The 25,391-nt window shown below is 37.6% G+C and overlaps 1 protein-coding gene and 1 pseudogene across 11 annotated transcripts in view; one reads left to right on the forward strand and one right to left on the reverse strand.

Moving 5' to 3' along the window:
• Nucleotides 1-25,391, reverse strand: part of CREM (cAMP responsive element modulator) — a 73,270-nt gene that overhangs the window by 33,041 nt on the left and 14,838 nt on the right. For 6 of the 11 annotated variants that reach the window (XM_021686009.2, XM_044915490.1, XM_021686011.1 and 3 more), the window contains 2 exons: nt 19,754-19,877; nt 1,132-1,278 (listed from right to left, as the gene is read on the reverse strand). In XM_021686009.2, the coding sequence (XP_021541684.1) occupies nt 1,132-1,278; nt 19,754-19,877 (271 nt within the window). Of the gene's footprint in view, nt 1-1,131; nt 1,279-7,235; nt 7,373-19,753; nt 19,878-25,391 lie in introns of those variants that run through there. The other 5 variants (XM_021686019.1, XM_021686018.1, XM_044915491.1 and 2 more) reach the window with 2 other exon arrangements.
• Nucleotides 16,266-16,424, forward strand: LOC123325066 (annotated as a pseudogene).

The following is a 25,391-nucleotide window of genomic DNA, read 5'->3' on the forward strand; positions in this document are numbered from 1 at the left end:
GAAACAAAACAAGCAAAGGGGAAAAAAAATAGAGAGAGACAAACCAAGAAAGAGACTCTTAACTATGGAGAACAACTGATGGTTACCAGAGGGGAGGTAGGTGGGGAGATGGGTGACATAGGTGATGGGGATGAAGGAGTGCACTTGCTGTGATGAGCACCAGGTACTGTATGGAGTGCTGAATCACTATATTGTACACCTGAAACTAATATTACACTGTGTGTTAACTAACTGGAATTAAAATAAAAACTTTAAAAAATTCATACTTAATTTATATCTATTGATGCAAAAAAATGTTTTAGCTTCAAGAAATGTTAAGGATTTGTGATCAACTCTGATAATAATAAATTTAAAAACATATCTCTGGATCACAACCATAATAATCATGTCTACAAAAACCAAGGTTTTATCTGCGAGACGCTGGTGATATAGAAGCATAATACCAAGGTAACAATAATACCCTATGTTTTCTACAAGTTACAGATATTGAATTAAAAATAAACTTCCACTACTTACTAATGTATTTATAAAAACAGTAATCTTTATATGCTGTGTTTATCAGACATCTTCAAAGAATCCTCAAAATATTTTTAAGCACCACTGGAGAGCTTAGCTAAATAAATCTGAGTCTGAGCACAGAGCAACGACTCAAAGAATTACTCATCTGGCAATTACTCATCCTGTAAATTAAGAGCTAACAACAAAACTGCAACTCTCCAGTCAAATCTATGTATCTAGCAAGGCACAATGCACTTCACATGGGAAAAGGAAATTCCTCCAAATTTCTAATAAAAAGACCTAAGCAGGGCGCCTGGGTGGCTCAGTTGGTTAAGCGACTGCCTTCGGCTCAGGTCATGATCCTGGAGTCCCAGGATCGAGTCCCGCATCGGGCTCCCTGCTCAGCAGGGAGCCTGCTTCTCCCTCTGACCCTCCCCCCTCTCATGTGCTCTCTCTCTCTCTCTCATACTCTCTCATACTCTCTCTCATACTGTCTCAAATAAATAAATAAAATCTTAAAAAAAAAAAAAAAGACCTAAGCATACACAAAGGAAAAGATGATAAATTAATAAAAGGAAAAAAAAAACAACCCTGAAGAAAGTCAAGAACAAATCACCCAGGAAGGCAGCTGACCTGAACAGTCTGTATCTGTGGTGACTGAATAACCGATGGCTGTGGTGTCTGAATTACTCCTTGGACATGTACAGTCTGGCCCGAAGGTAACTGTACTAGAGTTACAGTGGGGGAGCCTCTTCCGGTGCCTGATCCAGCTACAGAAACCTGCAAAAATGATCACCACTGAGGATTAAGGCTGGCTCATTTTCTGTTTTGTTTTGTAAAAGAAATACCATTCACTATTACGACGGGCCATTTTTTCCTTTCTTTCTCCTGCTTCTAAGAAATGACAGGCACACTGGGCTACTTACCATTAGGAGGCGGTTACTGTCCTGGAACAGTCATTCTCTGATGTGATAGATATTAAAGAACCCATGCTCCTCACTTTCAGTTCCCATGCTTCGATGCCTAAGAATGCTCCAAGCACAAAGTTCTAAAGCAGTTAAACTACCTCACTACGACCTCACGACTATTAACAGTGAATCCTTATTTAGGCCAGAGTATAAACTACCCTCTCCAACTTCCTGAGAGAAATTGGAGAGAGAACTTAAATATGGTGAATTATTTTTTAATAAATGAAACGTTCAAAATAGGATATTCTGGTATTACTCCAGATGCAAGCTAATGCCTTGTCTTTTATACTAATGAAAATCACAGTTACTTTTATGCCCCCATAATCACAAAAAAGGCACAGGCCAGAGGAATTCCAAGGACTTCTCATGCCCTTAATGTGTCTAATCCAGAGAAAATGCATGCTTTAGATCTGGGATGTCCCTCTTACAGCTTTCCTCCCCGCTACCTCCAGCATCTCAAGAAAGGGCCAAAACCATCCCTTAGCTTGTACAAAGTACAACCATCTCCCAGTACCCCTGAGCGCTTTCAACAGAGATCCCTACCAGCAAAACACAGTACTTCGACCCTCTGGATTCAAAACCTGCCAAGTTTGCTAATTAGTCAACAACGCAATCCTATAGGCAGGCCAGTGTAATCTTAGAAACCTTGCTTCATTTTACTGTTTCACTCACTATTCATTATGACTTACTCAAGAGTCAAAGACTTTGGAAATGAAATAAGTGAAATAAGCTACCAGTTTGTACCATGAATGGTAGTAGAACCACAAGCTCTAAAACAAACTTTGAAGGAAGCCTCTGTATAGAGCCTCACTTTAAGAAACACCAATGATTTCCAATCTACTTATACTTTAAAAAATTATTAAAAACTGGGCTTATAACAAATAATTATAAGATTTACTTATAAGATCATTTCCTTAGAAAGCAAGCTTCTTTGGTAATCCAAAAGTAAAAATCTTTCATCCATACAAGAGAACCTGTGTGATGAGCATTGTACTAGGTGCACTAGCGTAGAAAGTAAAATTGATAAAACTAACACCTAAGAAACAATAGCGCATCAAGCATTATAGAACGAATTGCTCCATTGTACAGGCCATGAAAGTCATGGGAGTACAGAACAGAAAGATCAGAATGAGTCTGAACAATAAGTGCAGGCTTTGTGTAGAAGCCACAGCTTGAGCTAGGCCTGCATAATAGACAGAAAAGGGCAGAGACACCCAACATATATAGCCCAAGGGGCAAGTTCAGCCCACCTGCCCCTGGAGTATTATTGTCTACCTTAGATTTAAGGGGAAAGAAAAAGATTACACCATGGTAAAATACATTTAACAACCAGAAGTTTAAAAAACCCCAAAAACAACAACAACAAAAAACAATGGAAGGATTTATTCTAGAAATGACAAAGCAGGGGCGCCTGGGTGGCTCAGTTGGTTAAGCGACTGCCTTTGGCTCAGGTCATGATCCTCGAGTCCCGGGATCGAGTCCCGCATCGGGCTCCCTGCTCGGCAGGGCGTCTGCTTCTCCCTCTCACCCTCCTCCCTCTCATGCTCTCTGTATCTCATTCTCTCTGTCTCAAATAAATAAATAAAATCTTAAAAAAAAAAAAAAGAAATGACAAAGCAGCACAAAAGATAAATCTGTGTGAATAATAAAAAGGCATCCACCTCTTTGTGGACCAATTACCAAAAGGTACTCCTTCTGCCACACAAATAATTCTCAAACTTTTTAGTCTCTCAGGACACCTTTACACTCTTAAAAATTACTGATGACTCAAAGAGCTCTTGTTTATGTGATTTATATCCAGTCGGATGCCGTAAAGATTTAACAATCAGTGTTGGGGAAAGGAGAATCTTGATTTGAAATGTTTGCTGATTTCTGTAATGTGACACTCTAACTATGGCAGATTTCAAGTTACCAACAGACACTGAACACAAAGTTGGAAAAAGATGCAGGCAATTGGCTCTCACAAGCCAGCTCCAGCATACCTGGTTATATGTATCAATATTTACCATATTAGAAATTAAAACTGAACATTTTTTATACCTTAAAAATAATTCCACTACATGCTAACATAAATAGCATTTTATTAAAAATAATTACATTTTCCAGAACAAAAAAATTAGTGACCAGAGTATCAATGTTTTACTTTTTTATAAATTCTTTTAATGTCTGGTTTAATTGAAATCAGCTAAATTTTCATACCTACTTGTACACTGAATCTGTTGCAATATTTTAGTCAATAACGTGAAGGAAATCTGGACCTCACACGGATACATCATTGGCAAATGAAGACTATTACAATAGCTCTTTCCAAAAAACATGGATATTATTCTTTGTTACTACACCCAAACTCAACATGTGGTTGTTTCATAAAAATCAGTTGCAATGTGGAATCTGAAACCGTATGTTATATTAAAATCCACTGACCAGTCCTGCACTTTGAATGGATCCCATGCATGATTCTGTAACATCACACAGTAGTTATCTGGAAAATATTGGCTCACTGAATTAAAAGCAGATCTCCCAAATGCTGACATAGTTCATGATACTTTATCAGAAAACCTCATTCATTAAAATCAACATCAATCTCATCAGAATACTATAAATACTGAAAAGCTATCAAGCTCACAATGGCAGGTACAGGATTTCCAAAATTAAAAAACTCTCTAAAAGCTTGAATTTTATCATAGACAATAAACACTGTCAATTGTTTTCCTTGATGTGACAAGCTTACTTCACTTGCTTTTAAGAAAATGTTTTCCAAACACTCAAGTTTGAATAGCCATAGTTTGGCTATTGGCTATCCTTTATAGAAAACTGATGTCCTGTGGGAAAAAACCCAGCTAGTTCATTTCACCCCTCAAACAATTACACAAGTGTTTTTCTTCAAGAACACTTTACTACACAGCAGAAATGCTTTCAGTAAACATACCAATTTCATAACACAGAATATGAAAACAACATGTACTCAAGGGCCAAGGTTTGATACAATTGGTAATATTCACCGCTTCATCGTGGTATTTTAAATGAAACTTTTTTTTTTTTTTTAACTGCAAGTGAATGGCAGTGTAGAATACAATCATTACTAGTATAGTCTGATGCCACTGACTTGATTCATGCTAAGGCACCAACAGCTTCACTCCCACCCTCTTCTGTTTTTAACCATCAGTGTAAATATCATTACAATGAAAAAGGAAAATAAATCTTAGCATTATTATGAAAACAGTTAGTCCTCCCAAACCTCCTGAAAGTCTCCTCAGAGTCTCCCCTAGGGTCCTGCACACCACATTTTGAAAACTGCTGCTCTATCCGAATGTAGCCCTCAGGCCCCGGCTCACAGCGTAAAGAACGGAGCATTGAAGCAGGCTGTGATTTCAACCACAGCACTGCAGCACAGCCAGAACCACAACATCCAAAATCCTGACAGAGAGCTCGTGAGTCAGAGACTGAGTGAAATAGAATATGAATTATACCCAAGAGCACTCCCGGTATTACAGACTGGACCTGTGGATTGGGATGGTGGATAGTGCCCACATTCATCTTCTGTGCGGAAGTACCCCAGCTTGAAAGACATTAGGTATTCTGAAGAACTGAACAACTCAAGAAAGATCTGTGAGGTTTTGGGCGCCTGGGTGGCTCAGTTGGTTAAGCAACTGCCTTCAGCTTGGGTCATGATCCTGGAGTCCCAGGATTGAGTCCCACATTGGGCTCCCTGCTCTGCGGGCTCTGACCCTCCCCCCTCATGTGCTCTCTCTCTCTCTCTCAAATAAATAAAATCTTAAAAAAAAAAAAAGATCTGTGAGGTTTTGATAAATACAAATCATGCTTTAAGTTGCCTTAATTACCTTTCAAGTATAATTTTCAGGATTTTAAATTATTAAATAATCACTCTATCAAAATGGCTTAGTGTCAAGAATACCTGCTGTGGAAAAGGAGCTGGAGCCACTAATACAAAACTGTACTTCCAGCATTCTGGAGATAAGTTGTAGCAATTCTATAACTACAGTGAAACTTCTCTATGTCCAAACTCTGGGCAGTGCAAAAGCTCATGAGACAACTTTTTTGTTAAACTGTGGAAAGACAGGCTGAGAACCTGCATAAATCACATACTCTAGGGGCGCCTGGGTGGCTCAGTCGTTAAGCGTCTGCCTTCGGCTCAGGTCATGATCCCAGGGTGCTGGGATCGAGCCCCACATCGGGCTCCCTGCTCCACGGAGAGCCTGCTTCTCCCTCTCCCACTCCCCCTGCTTGTGTTCCCTCTCTCGCTGTGTCTCTGTCAAATAAATTAAAAAATATTAAAAAAAAAAATCACATACTCTAGAGAATTCAGATGTATCCTTAAAAAACAAAACAAAAACCCTTATATAGAGAGATATCCTATATCCAGACATTCTATTCTCACTGGTTTTGCCAAAGCTGGTGACTAGTATTTAAGCCCATCACTGTATTGGTAGAGTTAACAAGATGAACTTCACTGTTACTCATTAAAAAAAAAAAAAAATTCATGAGGCTCCCTACCTTTAGCATCTCAGTATTATTATTATACTGAGCACATGGGCCACAACAGAATCTACGGCATCCTTGAAGGAGGGTACCGTACACACATGGCATAGAAGGAACACTGGCAATGATTCAAGAACATGCGTGGAGGCTCCAAAGTCAAAAGTGGGTAAAGAAAGAAGCATCTTTTTGTTTTGTGTAAGGTGGTAGATTCAGTTTTAGGTAGGCTAGATTGAAAGCAATGGTAGGGTAACTAGGTGGAAACGTTAATAAGCAAGGAGAATTATGTGACTGATGCTTTAGAGCTAGAAAACAAAGATCTGAGAAATACTAAGAAAGAGCAATCTATTAAGAGTATTATAATTACTTTATTCCTAATGTGGAAATAGAATTCTAAAGCAGCTCTGGAAAAAGAAGAGAACAGTTTTTCCTAAAAGACGCTAGTATAGGGACACAAACAAAAATATGCATACTGCAGGCAGAAATAAAGAAATATTTCTGGGGCTCCTGGGTAGCTCAGTTGGTTAGGCATCTGCCTTTGACTCGGGTCGTGACCCCAGGGTCCTGGGATCGAGCCCCATGTCAGGCTCCCTGCTTAGCAGGGAGCCTGCTTCTCCCCCTCCTCCCCGCTCGTGCTCTCTCTTTCTCACTATCTGTGTTGCTATCTCAGTCTCTCTCTCAAATAAATAAATAAATAAAATCTTAAAAAAAAAATAAACATTTCTTATAAACATCAAATATTCATTCAAGACTTAATATGCAAAAAATATCACAAAAACTGGTCATACTTATGAATTAACTCATTCTTTCATTCTCTCAACAAATACTTATCAGGAGCCTACTGTGTGGGCCAGTCTAGACAGTAGGGACATAGCAATGAACAAGAAAAGTTTCTGCTCTTCTCAAGCAGAAGGAGAGAGAAAACAGATGAAGACAAATACATCATTTTTGTTGGTGTTAAATTCTCAAAAGAAAAATGAAGCAAGGTAAGGAATCAGAGTTACAAGGCAGGGGTAGTGTGGAAGGAGGCTCATCAAAATATACCTGTTGTGGAAAGCTTCTCAGAGGAGAGAACGTTTGCATAAAAAGCCTAAATGAAGAGAAGGAGAAGGCCAGAGGAAGATCTATGAGTATATTCATCACTCTCTAACAATCATGTAGGCAGCTGCTCAAAAAAATAAAGTGGGTATATTTTATATTTTTAAATTTTTATACCTCTTTTTATGAGGCTCTAAAAGGGTGTAGAATGAACTCATAGTAGACATAATTTACCTTTTCTTCCAGATCCCCTGAATAATCCTCTTCTACAAGACGCCTGAAACATAGATTATGCTGATGCCACCACATCCACCGACAAGCCCACTACAGACAGTAGTTAATCTGAAGTTAAGATGATGCAACTGACAGCCTTACTTGGCTTTGCAATTAAAAAAAAATCCTTATAATGACACTTGTAACTGGGAAAACGTCACAATGTTGTAACACAGCACTTGATGAGCACCTAGCAGACTCCCTCCAGTCCGTAGCTAGGTTCCCTTATGATGGGGTTTATGATGTCACAGTACAGCTGCAAATGTCACAGAGCTACTGGGCCTGCATTCAAGAGGGTTAATAAAGGGTGAAAAAAAAAATGTGAATTCACAATATAGCAGATTTTGCTATCAATTCTGCTCCTGAGAAATAAAATCTCTACCTTACCTATTTTAATTTTAAGGACTACAATTAAAATCCACTAATGCTCTAAGCAAGAAGTTGGAAAACTATCTTGATTTCTGTGTATTAAGACAAGATTCTTAAAAGAGCCTGTTTCTGTTCTTCTGTGAGAAAAAAAAAAGTGTGTACAGAATATTTCAAATATTTTATGGTTGAAAATAGGAAAATAATGAAAGCGAACACTTGAATAAAGATGCAAAATATTTCATTTTTTTAAAGTTGTGCTTAATTGCACTAAAGACAACACAAAATGAAAAATGTAGAGTTGGTTTCATTTTACTGTCTTTCTTTCCCATTGAGTTTTTTTTTTTTTTAAGTTTGGCTAACAGATTGCAAAATTCAATGCAGTTAAATTTTACTTAATTTTATGGGCGCCTGGGTGGCTCAGCTGGCTAAGCACCTGCCTTCCGGTCAGGTCCTGGGATCAAGTGCCATGTCAGGCACCCCACTCAGCGGGGAGTCTGCTTCTCCCTCTCTCCCTCTGCCCTCCACCTGCTCACGCTCTCTCGCTCTCTCTCTCAAATAAATTTAAAAAATTTTTTTTACTTAATTTTACATTGAGAATTTCAGTTGAAAATATTTATTGATAACAGTTAACCACATAAGACTCGTATTTTTATATCTATTAAGTTAAAATTCTAAAGAGAACTACATGGGAATGCTGTTGCCTCACGTTTTTTGTATGTGTAGAGCATAAACAAATACCGTCTGAAATCTATAAATAAAATAAGAAGGGGAAGTGGTATTGTGGTTTGTGACTGGCTTTTCTGGTATTGTAAGTGTAAATGGCTGAATATTAAGTCTTTTTAAAAAAAATTCTCCTCTTGCGGGGCGCCTGAGTGGCTCAGTTGGTTAAGCATCTGCCTTTGGCTCGGGTCGTGATCCTGGGGTCCTGGGATCAAGCCCCACATTGGGCTCCCTGCTCGGCGGGGAGTCTGCTGCTCCCTCTCCCTCTGCCTCTGCCCCTCCCCTCGTTCATGCTCTCTCTCTCTCTCATTCTCTCTCCCAAATAAATAAAATCTTAAAAAAAATTCTCCAGAAAGCAAAGCAAATATCAAAATTATATCATTCTTAATTATACAGTCTATTTTCATTATATTTCCAATAAGCAGTGATGATCTTTTGAGGACAAATTAAAATTAGGGGTTCTTTATCCTTTGAAAAACAAATGCTTTAGCTGATTTGTTTTTCCTACCTAATCTGTATAGTATCTTCAGTTTCCTATTTGTAGCAGTTGGAACATCATTTTATATTCTAACCAATATGTGTTTCATTTATATTTTTAAAGTACTATGAAAATGAATATTATCTTTGTAGAAGTTAAAATTTTTTTAACTCCAGAACTTTTAAATATCAATCCTATATTTGGTTTCAGAAGACTGAAACCAAAACTGGTCATAATTACTAGACAAATGCAAGTAATAAGTGCACATAATGAAGTTTCAGTGAGATCCTGAGCCCAAAAGGGCATATACCCAACAGATATCTTATAAGAACAAACAGTAAATATTAAAACTACTCTTAACAATAATGTAGATCATTTTCAATAATCAATAAGAAATGTATATGCCAAAAGCCAGAAACCACAAAATGAATGCCTAAAACCACTTATTAGCCAAGCTTCATGTCAATCTTTATTTCCGAGCAAAAAACTCTATATAAGAATGTCTATGAAGCAAACTTCAATTCACTTGAATTATGTTATTTCTCCTACCAATAACTTTGTGTAAGTCCTTAAAAGTACTGAACTGGCAAAAACAAAAACACCAAAAAAACCTTAAGAATTATAATAATAGGGGCACCTGGCTGGCTCATGTGGAAGAATGTGCAACTCCTCGCCTTGGGGTCGTGGATTTGAGGCTCACACTGGGTGTAGAAATTACTTAAAAAATAAATAAGCTTCTTAAAAAATAGTAATAATAAATAAAATGTGGTATATACATTCAAAGGAATATTATTCAGCCTTACAAAGGAAAAAAATCCTACTACGGATTATGATGTGGATAAAACCTTGAGGACAACATGCTAGGTGAAATAAGCCAGTCACAAAAAGACAAATACTGATGCATCCACTTATATGAAGTATCTAAAAGTAGTTAAGTTCACAGTAACAGAAGGTAGAATGGTAGTTACCAGGGCTGAACGCAGGGGTAGTAAGAAAGTTTTTGTTTAATGGATATAGAGCTTTAGATTTGCAAGATGAAAATGTCCTGGAGATCTGTTTCACAACAATGTATTATTAACACCACTGAACTGTACACTTAAACTTGTTAAGACTGCAGATTTTAATGTATTTTTTACCACACACACAAAATAGTATTAACTATGGCCCCATATTTGATGGATATAATAATTAACTAGCTTCTTGCCAGGAAAACACTCAATAAGTTGATTTTACCAAAACAATGGGACTGATTCCTTCAACATCTTATAAAATATTATTCTAAAGCTCTGGGTGCTCCCATACTCTTGGCCCCAGAGTGATGGTTCAACACATAGAATGGTTACTGATGCCAGAAATTATATAGAAACAACTACTAATACTGCAAAATGGATAAAATTTCAATTTTCTATGCTTTTCACATACCCAGATCAGAAGCTGAGTTGAAATCTAAATATGGAACTATCTTAATCTGTCACTGAATAATGAAGGAGTAAGAGTATACAGTACATATATAATAGGTACTGCATAGTACTGTTTATGTATGTATGTATCTATATACATACATGTGTGTACACAATATATATATATGTACATATACAATTCTCTACAGTAACAATATATAACATCTATTATTATATTCAATTATTATGGAATTTCCAAGTTAATGCCCCATATATGGTCCAGTTCAACACTGAGTACCCTATGTATTACAAGTAATAAAGAGTAGAGTGCTTAATTAAATGTAAAGCTAGACTGCCTGGGTTCTAATTTTGGCCTTGCCTCTTATTAGCTGTGTGACCTATGACAAGTTATTCATTCAGTCTCTCTATACGTTGTTTTCCAGAACTGCTGAGGATAATGAAAGCAGTACCCTTCTAGAGTTGTTGTGAGGACAGAGTCAAAGTGCCTGGCACATAATGAGTATTCAATACTCACTTTTGTTATTTTTATTATTGTCACATTTAAGTAATTTAGTCAAGAATTTGGAGTTTAAACAATTTACATGTATTAATCCTTTGATTTGGAAAGGTTAAAATACTTTTTAAAGTCTTCCTCAAAATTCAGGTGGGGAAAGAAGAATCAAGGATTTACATAAAAATAAGTCAAAATCTGAATCAGTGACAAAACATGGCTAGACTAAACTGCATCCTTAAGTTTTTTCAGTTTCAGTCCAAAGGTCAGAGTTCATACACAGGCAAGTCTAAGTAATTTAGCTCCTAAAAAAGCATTATAATGAAACTTGGTCTTATCATGAAATCTAAAATCTAGTAATAAATTGTATTTTAGATTTCCGGAGCCAAAATGGCATAAAGAAATTCTTGCAATGTTTTAAAATCCCTTTAAAAGAAAGGCAGAGTACAAAAATTTAGGAGCATAAAATATACCATTTCAAATAAGTTCATGGTATCATATGAGAATATTGCTTATAAAACAACTATGAATTATTTTTTTTAAAGATTTTATTTTTTTATTTATACATGAAAGACAGAGAGAGAGGTAGGCAGAGGGAGAAGCAGGCTCTCCGCATAGCAGGGAGCGCGATGTGGGATTCTATCCCAGGACCCTGGGATCACGACCTGAGCCAAAGGCAGATGCTTAACCGACTGAGCCACCCAGGCGCCCATATCTTTCCTTTTCTAAACCCTCTGGCAGTCTATTTAAGCATACTAAGTAGATTTATATTACTTTCAAATGAATTCCTAATACAACATTTTTTTTATTATTTTATTTTATTATGTTATGTTAATCACCATACATTACATCATTAGTTTTTGATGTAGTGTTCCATAATTCATTGTTTGCGTATAACACCCAGTGCTCCGTGCAGTACATGCCCTCTTTAATACCCATCACCAGGCTAACCCATGCCCCCACCCCCCCTCCCCTCTAGAACTCTCAGTTTCTCAGAGTCCATAGTCTCTCATGGTTCATCTCCCCCTCCGAATTCCCCCCCCTTCATTTTTCCCTTCCTGCTTCTTTTTTTTTTTTAAATATATGATGTATTATTTGTTTCAGAGGTACAGGTCTGTGATTCAACAGTCTTACACAACTCACAGCACTCACTATAGCACTTACCCTCCCCAACGTCTACCATTTATTTTTAAACCAGCATAAGCCACTTCATCTTAAAGCCTGATTGCAACCACTGGCCTAACTGCTACCATTCTAACCATTTGAAGCAGGTTAGTAGAATGATAAAAGCAAACAATTATTGCACTTTGACCATGTGCCAAGCATTGTACTTGCACTTCACACATGTTCTCTCCTTCATCTTAATCTATGAAAATCAAAGAATTCAGTCTATTAAGTATTAATTTAAAACTATATATAAACGTTAGGAAAATAATTTTGAGGGGACCTGGGTGGCTCAGTCGGTTGGGTGGCTGACTCTTGATTTTGGCTCTGGTTGTGCTCTCAGGGTCGTGGGATAGGGCCCCACATCAGGCTCTGTGCTCAGCGGGGAGTCTGCTTGGGGTTCTCTCTCTCCCTCTCCCCCCCCATGCTCTCTCTCTCTAAAATAAATAAATCTTTAAAAAAATAATTTTGTGTCTTTAGTGTTAAAATATAGTACGAAAAATATTTTGTACCACTACTTTTAAGTAAACAAACTACATTTAATTCAAACCTTGTATATGTATGTATACATTAAGACTCTTTCCTTATACCAAGTACAAAGCAGTAAATGAGCCCTTAAAAAAGGGAAAACTAGAAAGTTCTAAGGACCTAAGGAGACCGACTTACATTAGAATACCTATCATAGTATATTAACATATCTGATATCAAATATATAACCATTATTTTTTTTTTAATTTTTATTTATTTATTTGAGAGAGAGAGAATGAGAGACAGAGAGCAGGAGAGGGAGGAGGGTCAGAAGGAGAAGCAGACTCCCTGCGGAGCAGGGAGCTCGATGCGGGACTCGATCCCGGGACTCCAGGATCATGACCTGAGCCGAAGGCAGACGCTTAACCATCTGAGCCACCCAGGCGCCCCTATAACCATTATTTTTTAAAAAGGTATTATCTGCCAAAATAGAAGTCTACTGCTGTATAGGACATACCTATTTAAAGGTAAATTTTCCTGAACTATTTCTGCTTGCATCATCTTTATCTGATAGTGTGTCTACTTAATACATTCACTACCATAAGCAGGCTTTTCTCTCCCATGCCTTTCTGGAGAACAACTAGAGATTTCTCTCTGTTCAGAAAACTCACATTTCTGAAGAACACTATTAAGATGTCATCATAATTAATCAATAAAGTGAAAATTTCCAAAAGCCTCTGTTTTGTAATTCCTTTAACAAATGTAGTTCTTTTAAAAGCTTGGGGTTTACAAAGCTTGTAGTAACTTTAAAAATTAAAATCAGGCAAAGTAAATAACCGCTGAATATTAGTCAAAGAAGAAACTACAAAAATTAACATTCTTTTTCTTCAAATTTCAATGCCTACTCTACTCCTTTTGTTGTCCTGTTTTTTATTATTGTAGTTAATAAAATGTAGAATAAAATTTACCATCTTAACCATCTTTAAGTTTATAGTTCAGTAGTAAGTATATTCACACTGTCGTAAAAACAGATTATTCAGAACATTTTCATCTTGCAAATCTGAAACTCTATACCCCTTAAATAACAGCTCCCCTATAAACCTTTCCCTAGTCTACTCTTTTACTACAAAAAAAAAATCATAGAGAAAAGGGGTAAAAAGAATAACTGTTTATACTCAGTTATTTTCCCATTATTGCTAGTGACAAATCACCTCTCTCTTTGGAGAACTTGGAACATCAAACAAAGGGTATCCAAACCTCATAGAAAATCATTATAAATGACAGAAGATCTTTAACAATCTCTCCAACACTAAAACTAATTTGTAAGCATTTTTCTGATTATAAGTATAAAAGCAAAATCTTTTTCTAAAATTTGACTGATTGCTTTATATCTGCTTAAATTATCTTTGAAATATCAAATTTTATTCAAAGTATTATCGTGAAGATGAAAACAGAGTGCATTCTAAAGCCAAAAACTAACCTTTAAAGAAATGTGCTGGCTACTATAGACAAAATTACAAAATATGTGTACAGATATATAATAAATTCTTGTTCAAATTGAACAAAATGGTCCCCCCTATTAGCAGTTCACAAATTACTTTTTTTTTAGATTTTATTTATTTATTTGACAGAGAGAGACACAGCGAGAGAGGGAACACAAGCAGGGGGAGTGGGAGAGGGAGAAGCAGGCTTCCCACTGAGCAGGGAGCCCGATGCAGGGCTCGATCCCAGGACCCTGGGATCATGACCTGAGCTGAAGGCAGACACTTAACGACTGAGCCACGCAGGTGCCCCCACAAGTTACTTTTAATTTACCTCCCTCAAACCCTGAATTACCTTCAAGAATGAGTTACATTTTATTTTATTTATTTACTTTTTTTTTTAAAGATTTTATTAATTTATTTGACAGAGACACAGTGAGAGAGGGAACACAAGCAGGGGGAGTGCGAGAGGGAGAAGCAGGCTTCCCCTGATGTGGGGCTCGGTCCCAGGACCCTGGGATCATGACCTGAGCCAAAGGCAGACACTTAACGACTGAGCCACCCAGGTGCCCCAAGAATGAGTTACATTTTATTTATTTTTTAATTTTTTTTAAAGATTTTATTTATTTGACAGAGAGAGACACAGTGAGAGAGGGAACACAAGCAGGGGGAGTGGGAGAGGGAGAAGCATTGGCTTCCCACGGAGCGGGGAGCCTGATGCGGGGCTCGATCCCAAGACCCTGGGACCATGACCTGAGCCAAAGGCAGACGCTTAAGACTGAGCCACCCAGGCGCCCCAAGAATGAGTTACATTTTAAAACAGTATATTTTCTTGAATTAGTTGACTAAAGAACATCATACAACACAGATATAGCATTTACTGAAAAAATTCAGTTTTACTTTTTCTTCCAACTTTTGTTCATTTTTAGAGAGAATTCTAAGTGAAGTAAAACATTATATAAAAAAATTAAATTAAAGCAATGAAAAAGAGCCAGAGGAAGGAATACATAAAAATAAGGAGCAATAGAAAGTCAATACTGAAATGAAAATTTTTACCTCAAAATCTTAAGAGGTACATTCTTCTCCTTCAGTAAGAGTCACTCACGTAAGGGAATTAGTATGTTGAAGTTGAAAAACAAGATTCAATTGAACACTAAACTTAAATTAGATCTACTTAGCTGACAGTAAATATACCAAATCAACCTAACACAATGTAGACCATCTTTAATATACAAATATGTTGCTGACACATTATCAATAGCAAATGTTTCATTTGTTTTGTTTTCTGATAGCCATCCACATCCTTCCTGGTCCTACTTAGGACCAAGAAGATGGATTTTTGGCACAGCCAGCCAAAGCAATGAGAAATGTCATTCTAATTTCCCACCATATTGAAACAGAAAACATACATACAGCTCATATATTAAAATGTATCCTTTGTTAAATCATTCCTACTTCAATCCCTCACTGCATGCCAGGCCGGCTTTATTCTGAAGTGCTCCTTTACATATTGTTTGCATTTAGAACAGACAGGATAAGAAAGGAGATTAGCAGAGTATAATCCTTGAACAACATTCCCGAGTGGTTTTTTTCTGCTCCCTATAGTCTCTTTGTTTCCAAAAATAAACAGGTCCATGGGAAGGTTAAATTTTATATTAGAACAAATTCTCTTGAGGCAGTGCTGACCCTGATGATCTCCAGAGCTTTCTTCAAGCTCTAGGACTCCTGTGATTCTGCTCCTTTCATCTTTGCTGACACCTAGAGAACTGGTCATTTACAAAAAAGAGATATTTAACTTATAGAGTTGAGGTGTCAAACTCAGGCCCATAGGCTTCATCAGCAGCTACAAGGAATGAATCTCTGGGAAGCTTATTTTAAAGCACATCCTTTCCAGTGGCTCCATGTGGATTACCTCGCCTATCCAGATCTTCATGGTGACATTAACAATCCCCAAGAGACTTGCAACAAGAAAAGTTCAGTGTGTCCTCACTCTTGCTTTCAAAGTAGATTACACATTTGTGAGATAAATGGGGAAATGTGAATAAGAAGTACGTATCATTGCATGGAATTATGCTTGATTTTATTAGGTATGACAGTGACATTTGGTTACATAAAAAAATGTCCATAATCTTTTACAAGTTGCATACCCAGAAGTAAGTAGGAGTAAAATGACATGATGTCTGAGATCTGCAGAGCTGCTTAAAATACTTCAACAAAAAGAAAAAAAAGAAGACAGATGAGGCTACAAAAATCTTAGTAATTATCAAGTTTATGTATATACAAATTTATATACATAGCAGCATTATTCTACCTTGTATATGTTTAAAATCCTACATTTTAAAAGAAAGTTTAACTTCCCATTACCCATTTAAAGATATTATCTCCAGAAGATATGTGGCTATCGCTTCTTGGCCTTTTGGCTAAGATCAAGTGCAGAAGATATGTGGCTATTTTAAAACTACTTGTATATACAGTAATGTATATATAGTAATTTTGCTTTTCACCATTTTGGCTTTTGGACAGGGTTTCCTCCTGGCTTGGTTATTTAAAATAAACTCTCCAACTTATTACCAAGAGTTTTTCCAGGGGCGGAGGGGGATGGAAACTAGTCTTACATAGCAACACATACACTTAACAAACAAGAAAGCAGCTTCAATTAAAAATAAATCAACATAAAAAATATCTCAGGCAAGAAGAAAGCCAAGTCACAATTTAACCTCAATTATTTGCCATCCCCAGAATCTGTTTATGGCACCTCCTGCTTTCAGCTCTTTGACATTATCACCACTGTGACTTTATTTACTTTTGACTACAGGTAGAAGGGAAAGATTTCATTTACATCTGGGAAGTTGTAAAACAGGCAAACTAGAAACTTAAAACTCTAGCCTCCTTTGGTGCACACAGAGGCCTGAGGGACAAGAGCAGGCTCGAGTTGTCAGATCTTACTGAATGTGATTATATTTTGGTAACCCCGATGGGCAGAAGCTTTGGAAAGGCCATGGTACTCAAAACTACTACTATCAAATGACCAGATGCAAAGGATCAAGCTGACTGGATCTTTTGGTCACACCCTTTGTTCCCACACTAGTTAATGATAATTTGACCATGTAAAAAGGAAATTAAGTGTTATAAATTCCTACCTATACCAAACAGTCCTCTTTGAAAAAAATGAAACAAGTGGCAAGTATACAAGGACCTCAGGAATTATTCAGAAAAGTCAGTCACTTTTAGCATACATTATAGTTTTAATAAAGATTTCAATCTGATTTCCTAATGCTTCTATCATATAATAACACATCATAATGAATACTCACTAATGAACAGCTTCAGCATCACAAGAACCTAATTGTTTAGAATCTAATTATGTTTAGAAAATTCTGACTGCTAAGAATTTGTCCTAATTCTTCAAAAATCATGATCCATGCATGGCATAGAGGATAACTCTTAGTTAACCAAAGTAATCAATGAATCAGCACACAGAGTACTTCTTAATCTCCCAACATTCCTAATATGTGAAAGATAAAAACCATAGTTTATTCTTTGATCAGATCTTTAAGATATGTAGAAAAAAAATACCATAGCAAGTCCATGAACTTGCTATCCAGATTTAATAAATACCAACGTTTGATTAGTTGAGATTTTTAAAGTAAGCATTATAAATACAAACCACAGGTTTTTTCCTACATCTGATTCAGCTTTCTCGTGTCTCTCTCTCTCCTTCCATCTTCCTCAAAACACTCCACTTTGCCACACTCCTGTCCTCACCCCTTTGTCTCACAGACTCATCTTTCTCTATTGTTTCACAGAAAAATTTCTTGAATAATCTATACTTCCATTTCTAACTCCTCTCCCTCTTATTTCTTCTCTAATCTATGAAAACCTAGTTTCTATTCACTGGACTCCTATTCAATTCCAAACTCTCATAAATCCAAGGTTATTTTCCAGATTTCATATTACTTGAACTCTTCAGTAACTTCTGACTGATGCTCACAGAGCTGGGTGTCACCCAGGCTGAAGGTCCTCAGGACTGCAAATTATCATTTTTAGACAATGGAGATGTACTGTTTTGACTGTGCAGGCCCAGAAGAGGGAGAGAAGGCTATGTGAGGGTCAGTTAGCCAGGACCTAAAGGGAAGGGAGTCAGTTAGAAGGGACCTAAAGGGAAGGGAAGGGAAGGCAAAAGGAAGATTTGCTTTCAACTACCACTTTGGAAAAGAAGGGCTGAATTAAAGATCAGGAATCATAGTGATAAAAACTCTAGAAGATCACAAATTTATGAAAAAATGTATGTGTATTGTATTCTTTTCATAAAGACCCTAAGGTTAAAGATATACACCAAAATGTTAAAAATGATTAAATCTCTGGATGTTAAGATTATGGATAGTTTTTATTTTCTTCTTTATAATAATATATATTTTGTTAATTTTCTACAATGAACATACATTTTTTTTAATAAGAAAAAGGCTGCCCCCCCCCCCCCTTAAATAGCAGAAGGTCTGCATGCCTGTATTCCAGGGTAACAAAGAAGGGTGTTGCCAGGGAGATGCAGCTCCACAGAATACTTGTGAGAAAACCCCCAGGGAGTGAGTAGGTGTTAGGAGCTTGAAGGATGAAAGAAAAGCAGGCTGGGTGCTTGGGGCCCAATCCTGGGAAAGAAGAGACCTCACAGGAACCTGTCTGGCCTGAGACAACCCAGGAAGTACCTGGTATTCCCCCTGGACCTCCAGTCAGCCATCTTGGGTGTCCTCTCTATCCTCCCTTCAAGATACTATGAAAATCTCACCACTGCACTGTATCCCACACTACCATGACTCCACGCAAAAGGTGTCTCCCCTACCGGCTGGCTGACTTCCAATCCAACCTCCACACAGTCCACACACATATTAGTGTTCTAAACACAGGGAACATTGTGCTTCAAGAATATTTAGAATCCAGAATACTCTACACTCTCAAATGTATACAACCTCTGCTTATGTTTATCAGCTCAACTTCCCAGCCCAGACGCTAGGCTCCAGTTAGCCCCTCTATCCATTTTTCCCCAACACTCTGGCTTTGTGCCTCTGCACACACTCTTCCCTGGCCTAGAATATGCTTCCCTATCCTTGTCCACGTGGCAAACTCCTATTCACCCTTTATATCTAGCTCAAAAGCAAAATCCTCCATAAAGTACTCCTAGTCACCTGGCTGCTCTCTCCTCTGTAAGCCTTAGTCATTTTGTACCTAACATTTTATAGCACTTCTTATATTATTGGAGCTATCATTCAATTACCTGTCTTCCTACTAAACCATGAGATATTTAAGGCCCAAAACTACATTTCTCCATGTATCTAAGTAGTGCCGAGAGCCAGTAGGTACTCAAAAAATATGTGATGAGTTAAATAAACGAATGTGTTTGTTTTTTACTACATACTTTTATAGATATCTCAGAAATAAATTTTAGGAGCTAAAAATCAGGCACTAACTCATACTGGTGGTCTCTATATGAAACCAATTCAAAGACCTAACTAAAAAGACAGTAAAGATCAAACCAAATATATACTAGGCAAATGTAAGATTTCTATAGTATTTCCAGCTAAGAATCTAAGACTATACCAACTTGGAATTACCAACCTTCTGAAACAGTAATTTGAGGATTACATATTGCAGGCAGGTTTTTGTTTTTCCTTTTGCATAGCGATGGTGGTGGAGGGAACATTGCAAAGTGTCCCTTACAAGGCAAAGTAACTAAAATACATATCTTCGCTTTGAAATCAAATCAGTAAGAATGGCTGATAACCAGGCAACAGGGGAAACTTAAAATCAACTTCAAGAAAACAGAATCTGCACATACTTATTTCCATATAGTTTCACTTTCATCAGTGCCTGCCTACTGCCTACATTAAATTTACCTGAGCTAAAGTAGGGACTGAATTTTGACCAGTCTGGGTCTGCATATGAGCAGATTCGCTCTCTGCCACAGAATCTGTTACACTTCCATCCTGCTGAGATTCAATTGTTTCCATGGTCATTTGTCTGAAAAGACAATAAAAAGGAAGAAGTATTAAGGCCCTATCTGAAAGATTTCTCTGCTTTTACTTAGCTTTCTGATATTCACTTCTGTCATCAATTGTACTACCTTATTTTTCAAGAAATAGGTTCAGGAGCAGAGTCCTAACTCTCCGAACGAACTCTGCTCACCAGATATGAACATTACCATTGCAGAAAGCACTGCAAAATGTCTTACGGGAATTCACTTATTTAAAAAAAATGTTAATCTTGGGGTGCCTGGGTGGCTCAGTGGGTTAAGTGACTGCCTTCGGCTCGGGTCATGATCTTAGGGTCCTGCGATCGAGCCCCGCATCAGGTTCTCTGCTCAGCAGGAAGCCTGCTTCTCCCTCTCCCACTCCCCCTGCTTGTGTTCCCTCTCTCGCTGTCTCTCGCTCTGTCAAATAAATAAATAATCTTTAAAAAAATTAAAAAGTTAAAATTAAAATTAAAAAAAATGTTAATCTTATAATAATGTCTCCTTAATAATTATTTTAAGCCCTCCAGTATAAATGAGTGAAAAAAGTAGGCTTTCTATTTTACATGAAATATAAATATTCTATGACTCTCAAGGCCTTCGATACCTGTTTCATAATATATAGTATCAAAGAATTTCCCCATAGTCTAAATTAAATGCATTATAATATAAAGATGTGTCTAGCTTTGCCAGCACTAACCAGTTTCTGATAAACAAGCCTCTCAAATTGAATCATGCAGAGCTGACCACGTCCTACAGCTTCCCATTTTGTTAAAGAAGAGAATCTAATTTTTCTGGAAAAATTTTGACATAATTTTGTCTATGATATCAATTTAAGTTAATGATTTCTATTTCTATATATAAGATAAACCATATTACAATGAATTTTATCCTACTAGAAGAAATACAAACTACAAACAAAATAAATTAAACAAAATCAAATATTAAAAACTTACAGGAACTATTCTCCCCACTGTTATTTTCAACTCTCAATGATACAATGTGTTTTTCTCACTTTAGTAGTCTAATTATATAGCCAAAAAGTACGCAAGCCACTTAGAACTTTGAGTTAAAATATCCAAATCCTTTTTCAGATTTAGTTACCAGATCCTACAAAGCTTTCATCCATGTCTTGTACTTTACTACCTTCTTTTGCATTTCAATAGTCATTATCTGAATCCAAGCCTTCCATTCTCACACCCATTTATACTGCACTTAAGTTACTTCTATTGAAAATCATTTCAAAACTTATAACATGACAATTTAGAGCAATTATAAATGATAAAAATATAGTCTACTACGAAAAAATGTCTTTCCCTTACTATTCCCCAGTTCCTTTATCTCTCTTATTTTCCAGAACAGCCTAGGCAAGTATAGATCACCCTGCATAAACTGCCAATTCTTCTGGCTCTACGTTTGCTTATGTGAACAGTTCTCAAACAGAATACCTCAGAACATTTAGTTCTGCAGGTTATGAAAAGGTATTATCTAAAAAAGAGGGCGGGGGAAACACTTAGTGAAAAAGTTCTAAATATCCGGGGTTAAAGGTTTTCTTTGCTGCAGAACTTCTCAGAAGCCTGAATATGCTAGTGGGCCTTCAGAAGGTGGAGAGTGCAGATCCAATAGACAGCATTTTCCCAAAGTATCTGACCACCAAAAACTCTTTTTCCACAAGGCATGTCCTAAAGTAGTGTTCTGAAAACAACTTGAGAAATGTTGTCTTATGCTATTTCTTACACTTTTTAAAGTTCTCTTAAGAGCTCTGCCAAGAACTTGAGTCTCAACTCAAAACACTATGCTAGAAGGCCTTCCCCACTAAACTATTCATTTTAGAAACATTTATTTATTTAGCACCATCTACATGACAGGCCCCCCAAATACAAAAGTGGGTAAATTGCAGCCCCTGCCCTGAAGGAATTCATTCATTAATTGGTCCTTGGACAACTTCTATCAGAAGTAACTAATGTACTTGTTGGGGGAGGCGGGGAGCAGATTCCCGGCTCAACCCCAAATCTACTGAATCAAACTTTCTGGGGCATCTAATTTTTTTTTATATCCAAGAGATTCTGATGTATATTAAAATTTAGGAAAAACTTAGCTTATTGGTAAATTCTATCAGGTAGACCCATAAGGAACACATGTAAAGTAACTTCTTAAATTGTGTAAAGAATGTTATGCATAAAATACTTTGGGAAACATAGGAAGTAATGATTACATCTGCCTGAGGATGGGGCCATATAAACATATACTGAACAATGAGAAGAATTTCACCAGGTAGAAGAGGAAAAGAGAACTATGAGAGCAGGGAAGTACAGAGTATGGTTGGAAAACAGAATAGCAGATTGTAGTAGAGAATCTAGGTGCCAGGGGAGCCTATTTAGGTTCAGTGAGGAGGAGGCAAATCAGGACTGGTAGAAGTAGGGCTGGAAAGGTCGGATGGAATCAGAGAAAGAATAGCTTTTAAAGCTCTAGAGAGAGGGCACCTGGGTGGCTCAATTGGTTGGGCATTGACTCTTGGTTTTAGCTCTGGTCATGATCTCAGGGTCTTGAGATTGAGCCCTGCGTGGGGCTCCCCGCTGAGAGGGAAGTCTGCTTTCCCTCTCCTTCTGTCCCTCCCCCTGCTCGTGCTTTCCCTCTCTCTCTCACTCTAAAATAAATAAATAAATCTTTAAAAAATAAATAAAGCTGTAGAGAGGAAAAAAAAAAAGTCCACCTCACTCAGATGCCTCCTCTACTCTAGGTCCTTCAGTGTGTATTTTGTCAATCTATACTGTATAACATTTCAACTATTTGATATCCATGTAGAATTCAGTCAACAACTGAATAATAAGCCAAAGTTACCTGTTAATACGCAAAACAAATGGCCTAAAGCCTATATACTAAAACTTCTAAAGCAAAGAGAACCTCTCCTAGTCCCTACTTTAAACCCATTCATTTTTATTTCAAATACAATTCTCATTTATCTGGTTTCCAAATATATTAGATATAAGAAGTAACAGCTGACAATGGCAGCGATGGAGGGAGAACAACATAGAATATAACAAGCAGATCAAGAATCCCAAGTGTGCGGTAATTTGGATCCAAACAGGGTAAAGTCGCCAAGTTCTTTACATTCAAGAAATTGAAAAATATGAGTTAAAATTCAATAATGGTATTTATAATAACTATCCTGAATCATCAACTCAAGGTTAATTATACTCAGTATACTTTAAGAAAAGAGAGATACACATAATAGAATCCAGAAAGACTTTCATCAAAAAAAAAGCTCTAATGCTTAAAAAGGTCACCCTAAACTAGGACTCATTTTTTGAGGTATAATAGATTATGTATATTATATATATATATATATAATAAAAGATTTCATAAGTTATTAACATTTCAAAATGTTTCACACATGAAAGTGTTTTGTCAGGCATTATGTCAGGTAATCACCTTAACTGCTCCCATTTTCTCCTGGGTACTTCCCACAGTCCAACCTTTTGCCCTTTCCTTTTTCAATCTATATACTACAGCTTCTTCAATCCTATACACAGATGACTCCCAAGACTGTAATTGTGTACACTCCCCTCCTTTGAAGCATCTCAATCTAGTTTTCAGATGCCTGCCCCTTCCCTTCTATTTCTTTTATTCAAGAGCATCACTACCCACTCAAGCACCAAAGCAACAAGCTACAAGCATGTGTCCATATACGAGTTGGTACCAGATTAGCGACAAAAACCCACAGAGCTAAGTATCAGCCAAATCAGGATGCCATGAGACCTGGAGCCTCCTAGTAAAGAAAGGCAGAAATGGAAGGTCAGCAGCCACCCCATTCATCCTTCCTGCCACATGTGGCATCTTCTACTATAACCTCCTATCCCAACACTGGACCAAGCTGCCGAGTTGCTACTCCTCATGATTGCTGCCGTCCATTCTAAAGACTACACATCACACTTGGCCTCCCTATAAGTCATGACTAAACTAAACTAAGCCATGATGCCCCTTCACCCATGCCAGAATCACATCCATTAACACCTCACATTCCTACCTCCCCGGTCACTGTCAAAGATGTAAGCTCCTCCCATACTTCATTCTCCCTCTCATAACTAGTGCTTCCTTTCCCCCGTAATTCAGTTGCTTACTCCTACTCCTATTCTCCTTCCAAGCCCTTGCAATGTGCTATCTGGAACTCCAGCCCCCACCCCAGCCCCTCAATAGACAGCAGCTTGTCTTCGCATACCTAATCAGAATCAGAATGTTGACCTGGTATCCTCTTGATTCCCACTACCATTTCTTAGCTGTTCCTCCTCTGTGCCTTTGTAGAAACCCCTGTTCTGTTAAGGCCCAAAGTTATCGGGTATACCATCCTATATTCATCCACACGATAATCATTTTCTATTCACATCCAGGATGTAAACTGAAGACTTTGACACTTGACTTAAAAGCTTTCCTCTCCGGAGGGCGCCTGGGTGGCTCAGTTGGTTAAGCGACTGCCTTCGGCTCAGGTCATGATCCTGGAGTCCCGGGATCGAGTCCCACGTCGGGCTCCCTGCTCAGCAGGGAGTCTGCCTCTCTCTCTGACCCTACCCCCTCTCATGCTCTCTATCTCATTCTCTCTCTCAAATAAATAAATAAAATCTTTAAAAAAAAAAAAAAGCTTTCCTCTCCGGAGTGTCTGGGGGGCTCAATCAGTCAAGTGTCTGACTCTTGATTTAGGCTCAGGTCATGATCTCAGGGTTGTGAGACTGAGCTCTGCATTGGGCTCCACCCTCAGTGAGGAGTCTGCTTGAGATTCTCTCTCCCCCGCCCCCCGGCACCGCTGCTCATACACACGTGCTCTCTCTCTCAAATAAATAAATCTTAAAAAAAAAAAAAAAGCTTTCCTCTCCACTATTCAATTATGTTCAACATTCAAAGGAAGGACCCCTGCCTCACCCTGATGCCTCAGTCCAAGACTTTCTCTACTCCACTGCCATCTACTTAGCTGGTCATACACTGGACATAGTCCATGTCCCAAACTGCTCCACCTCTGAAATAATTAATCCTGACATCGCACTCTGACTACAATATCCTATCCTCCCAACTTACATCCACCCTCGATTACTCATATCACACCTGCTTTTCCACCACACTGACATCTCCAGACCACTTTCTCTTTCCATCAGCCTCCCATTTTCTTCATATCCCATCCTATTCAGCTTAGAATCCATGGTTTCTCATTTTAATTATGGTTTCCCAATACTCTAAATTCTCTTGTCCCTTGTCTTTCTGTTTTATCTGCGTAGTAAATACCAATCTCAGATAAAACCAATTCTACCTCCTCTATGCTGTCACCAAGGCTGATGAACAATACTGAATAAAATTATAAAACAGTATTATTAAGGCTATTGAATTCATGGCTTTTAACCTCAAATAGGCAGCAGTCTTACTGTTTCCCTAGTGAACTTACTCTTCCATTCTCTACAACTCTTTCAAATTTTTCTCCCTTTTCTCAAATCTCCAAGCCCACCTACTACCCTACACTCAATGTAAGGACTTGCCTCCTG

Source organism: Neomonachus schauinslandi, chromosome 5, assembly GCF_002201575.2.
Source record: "Neomonachus schauinslandi chromosome 5, ASM220157v2, whole genome shotgun sequence".
In the NCBI taxonomy this organism is placed as follows: Eukaryota; Metazoa; Chordata; class Mammalia; order Carnivora; family Phocidae; genus Neomonachus; species Neomonachus schauinslandi.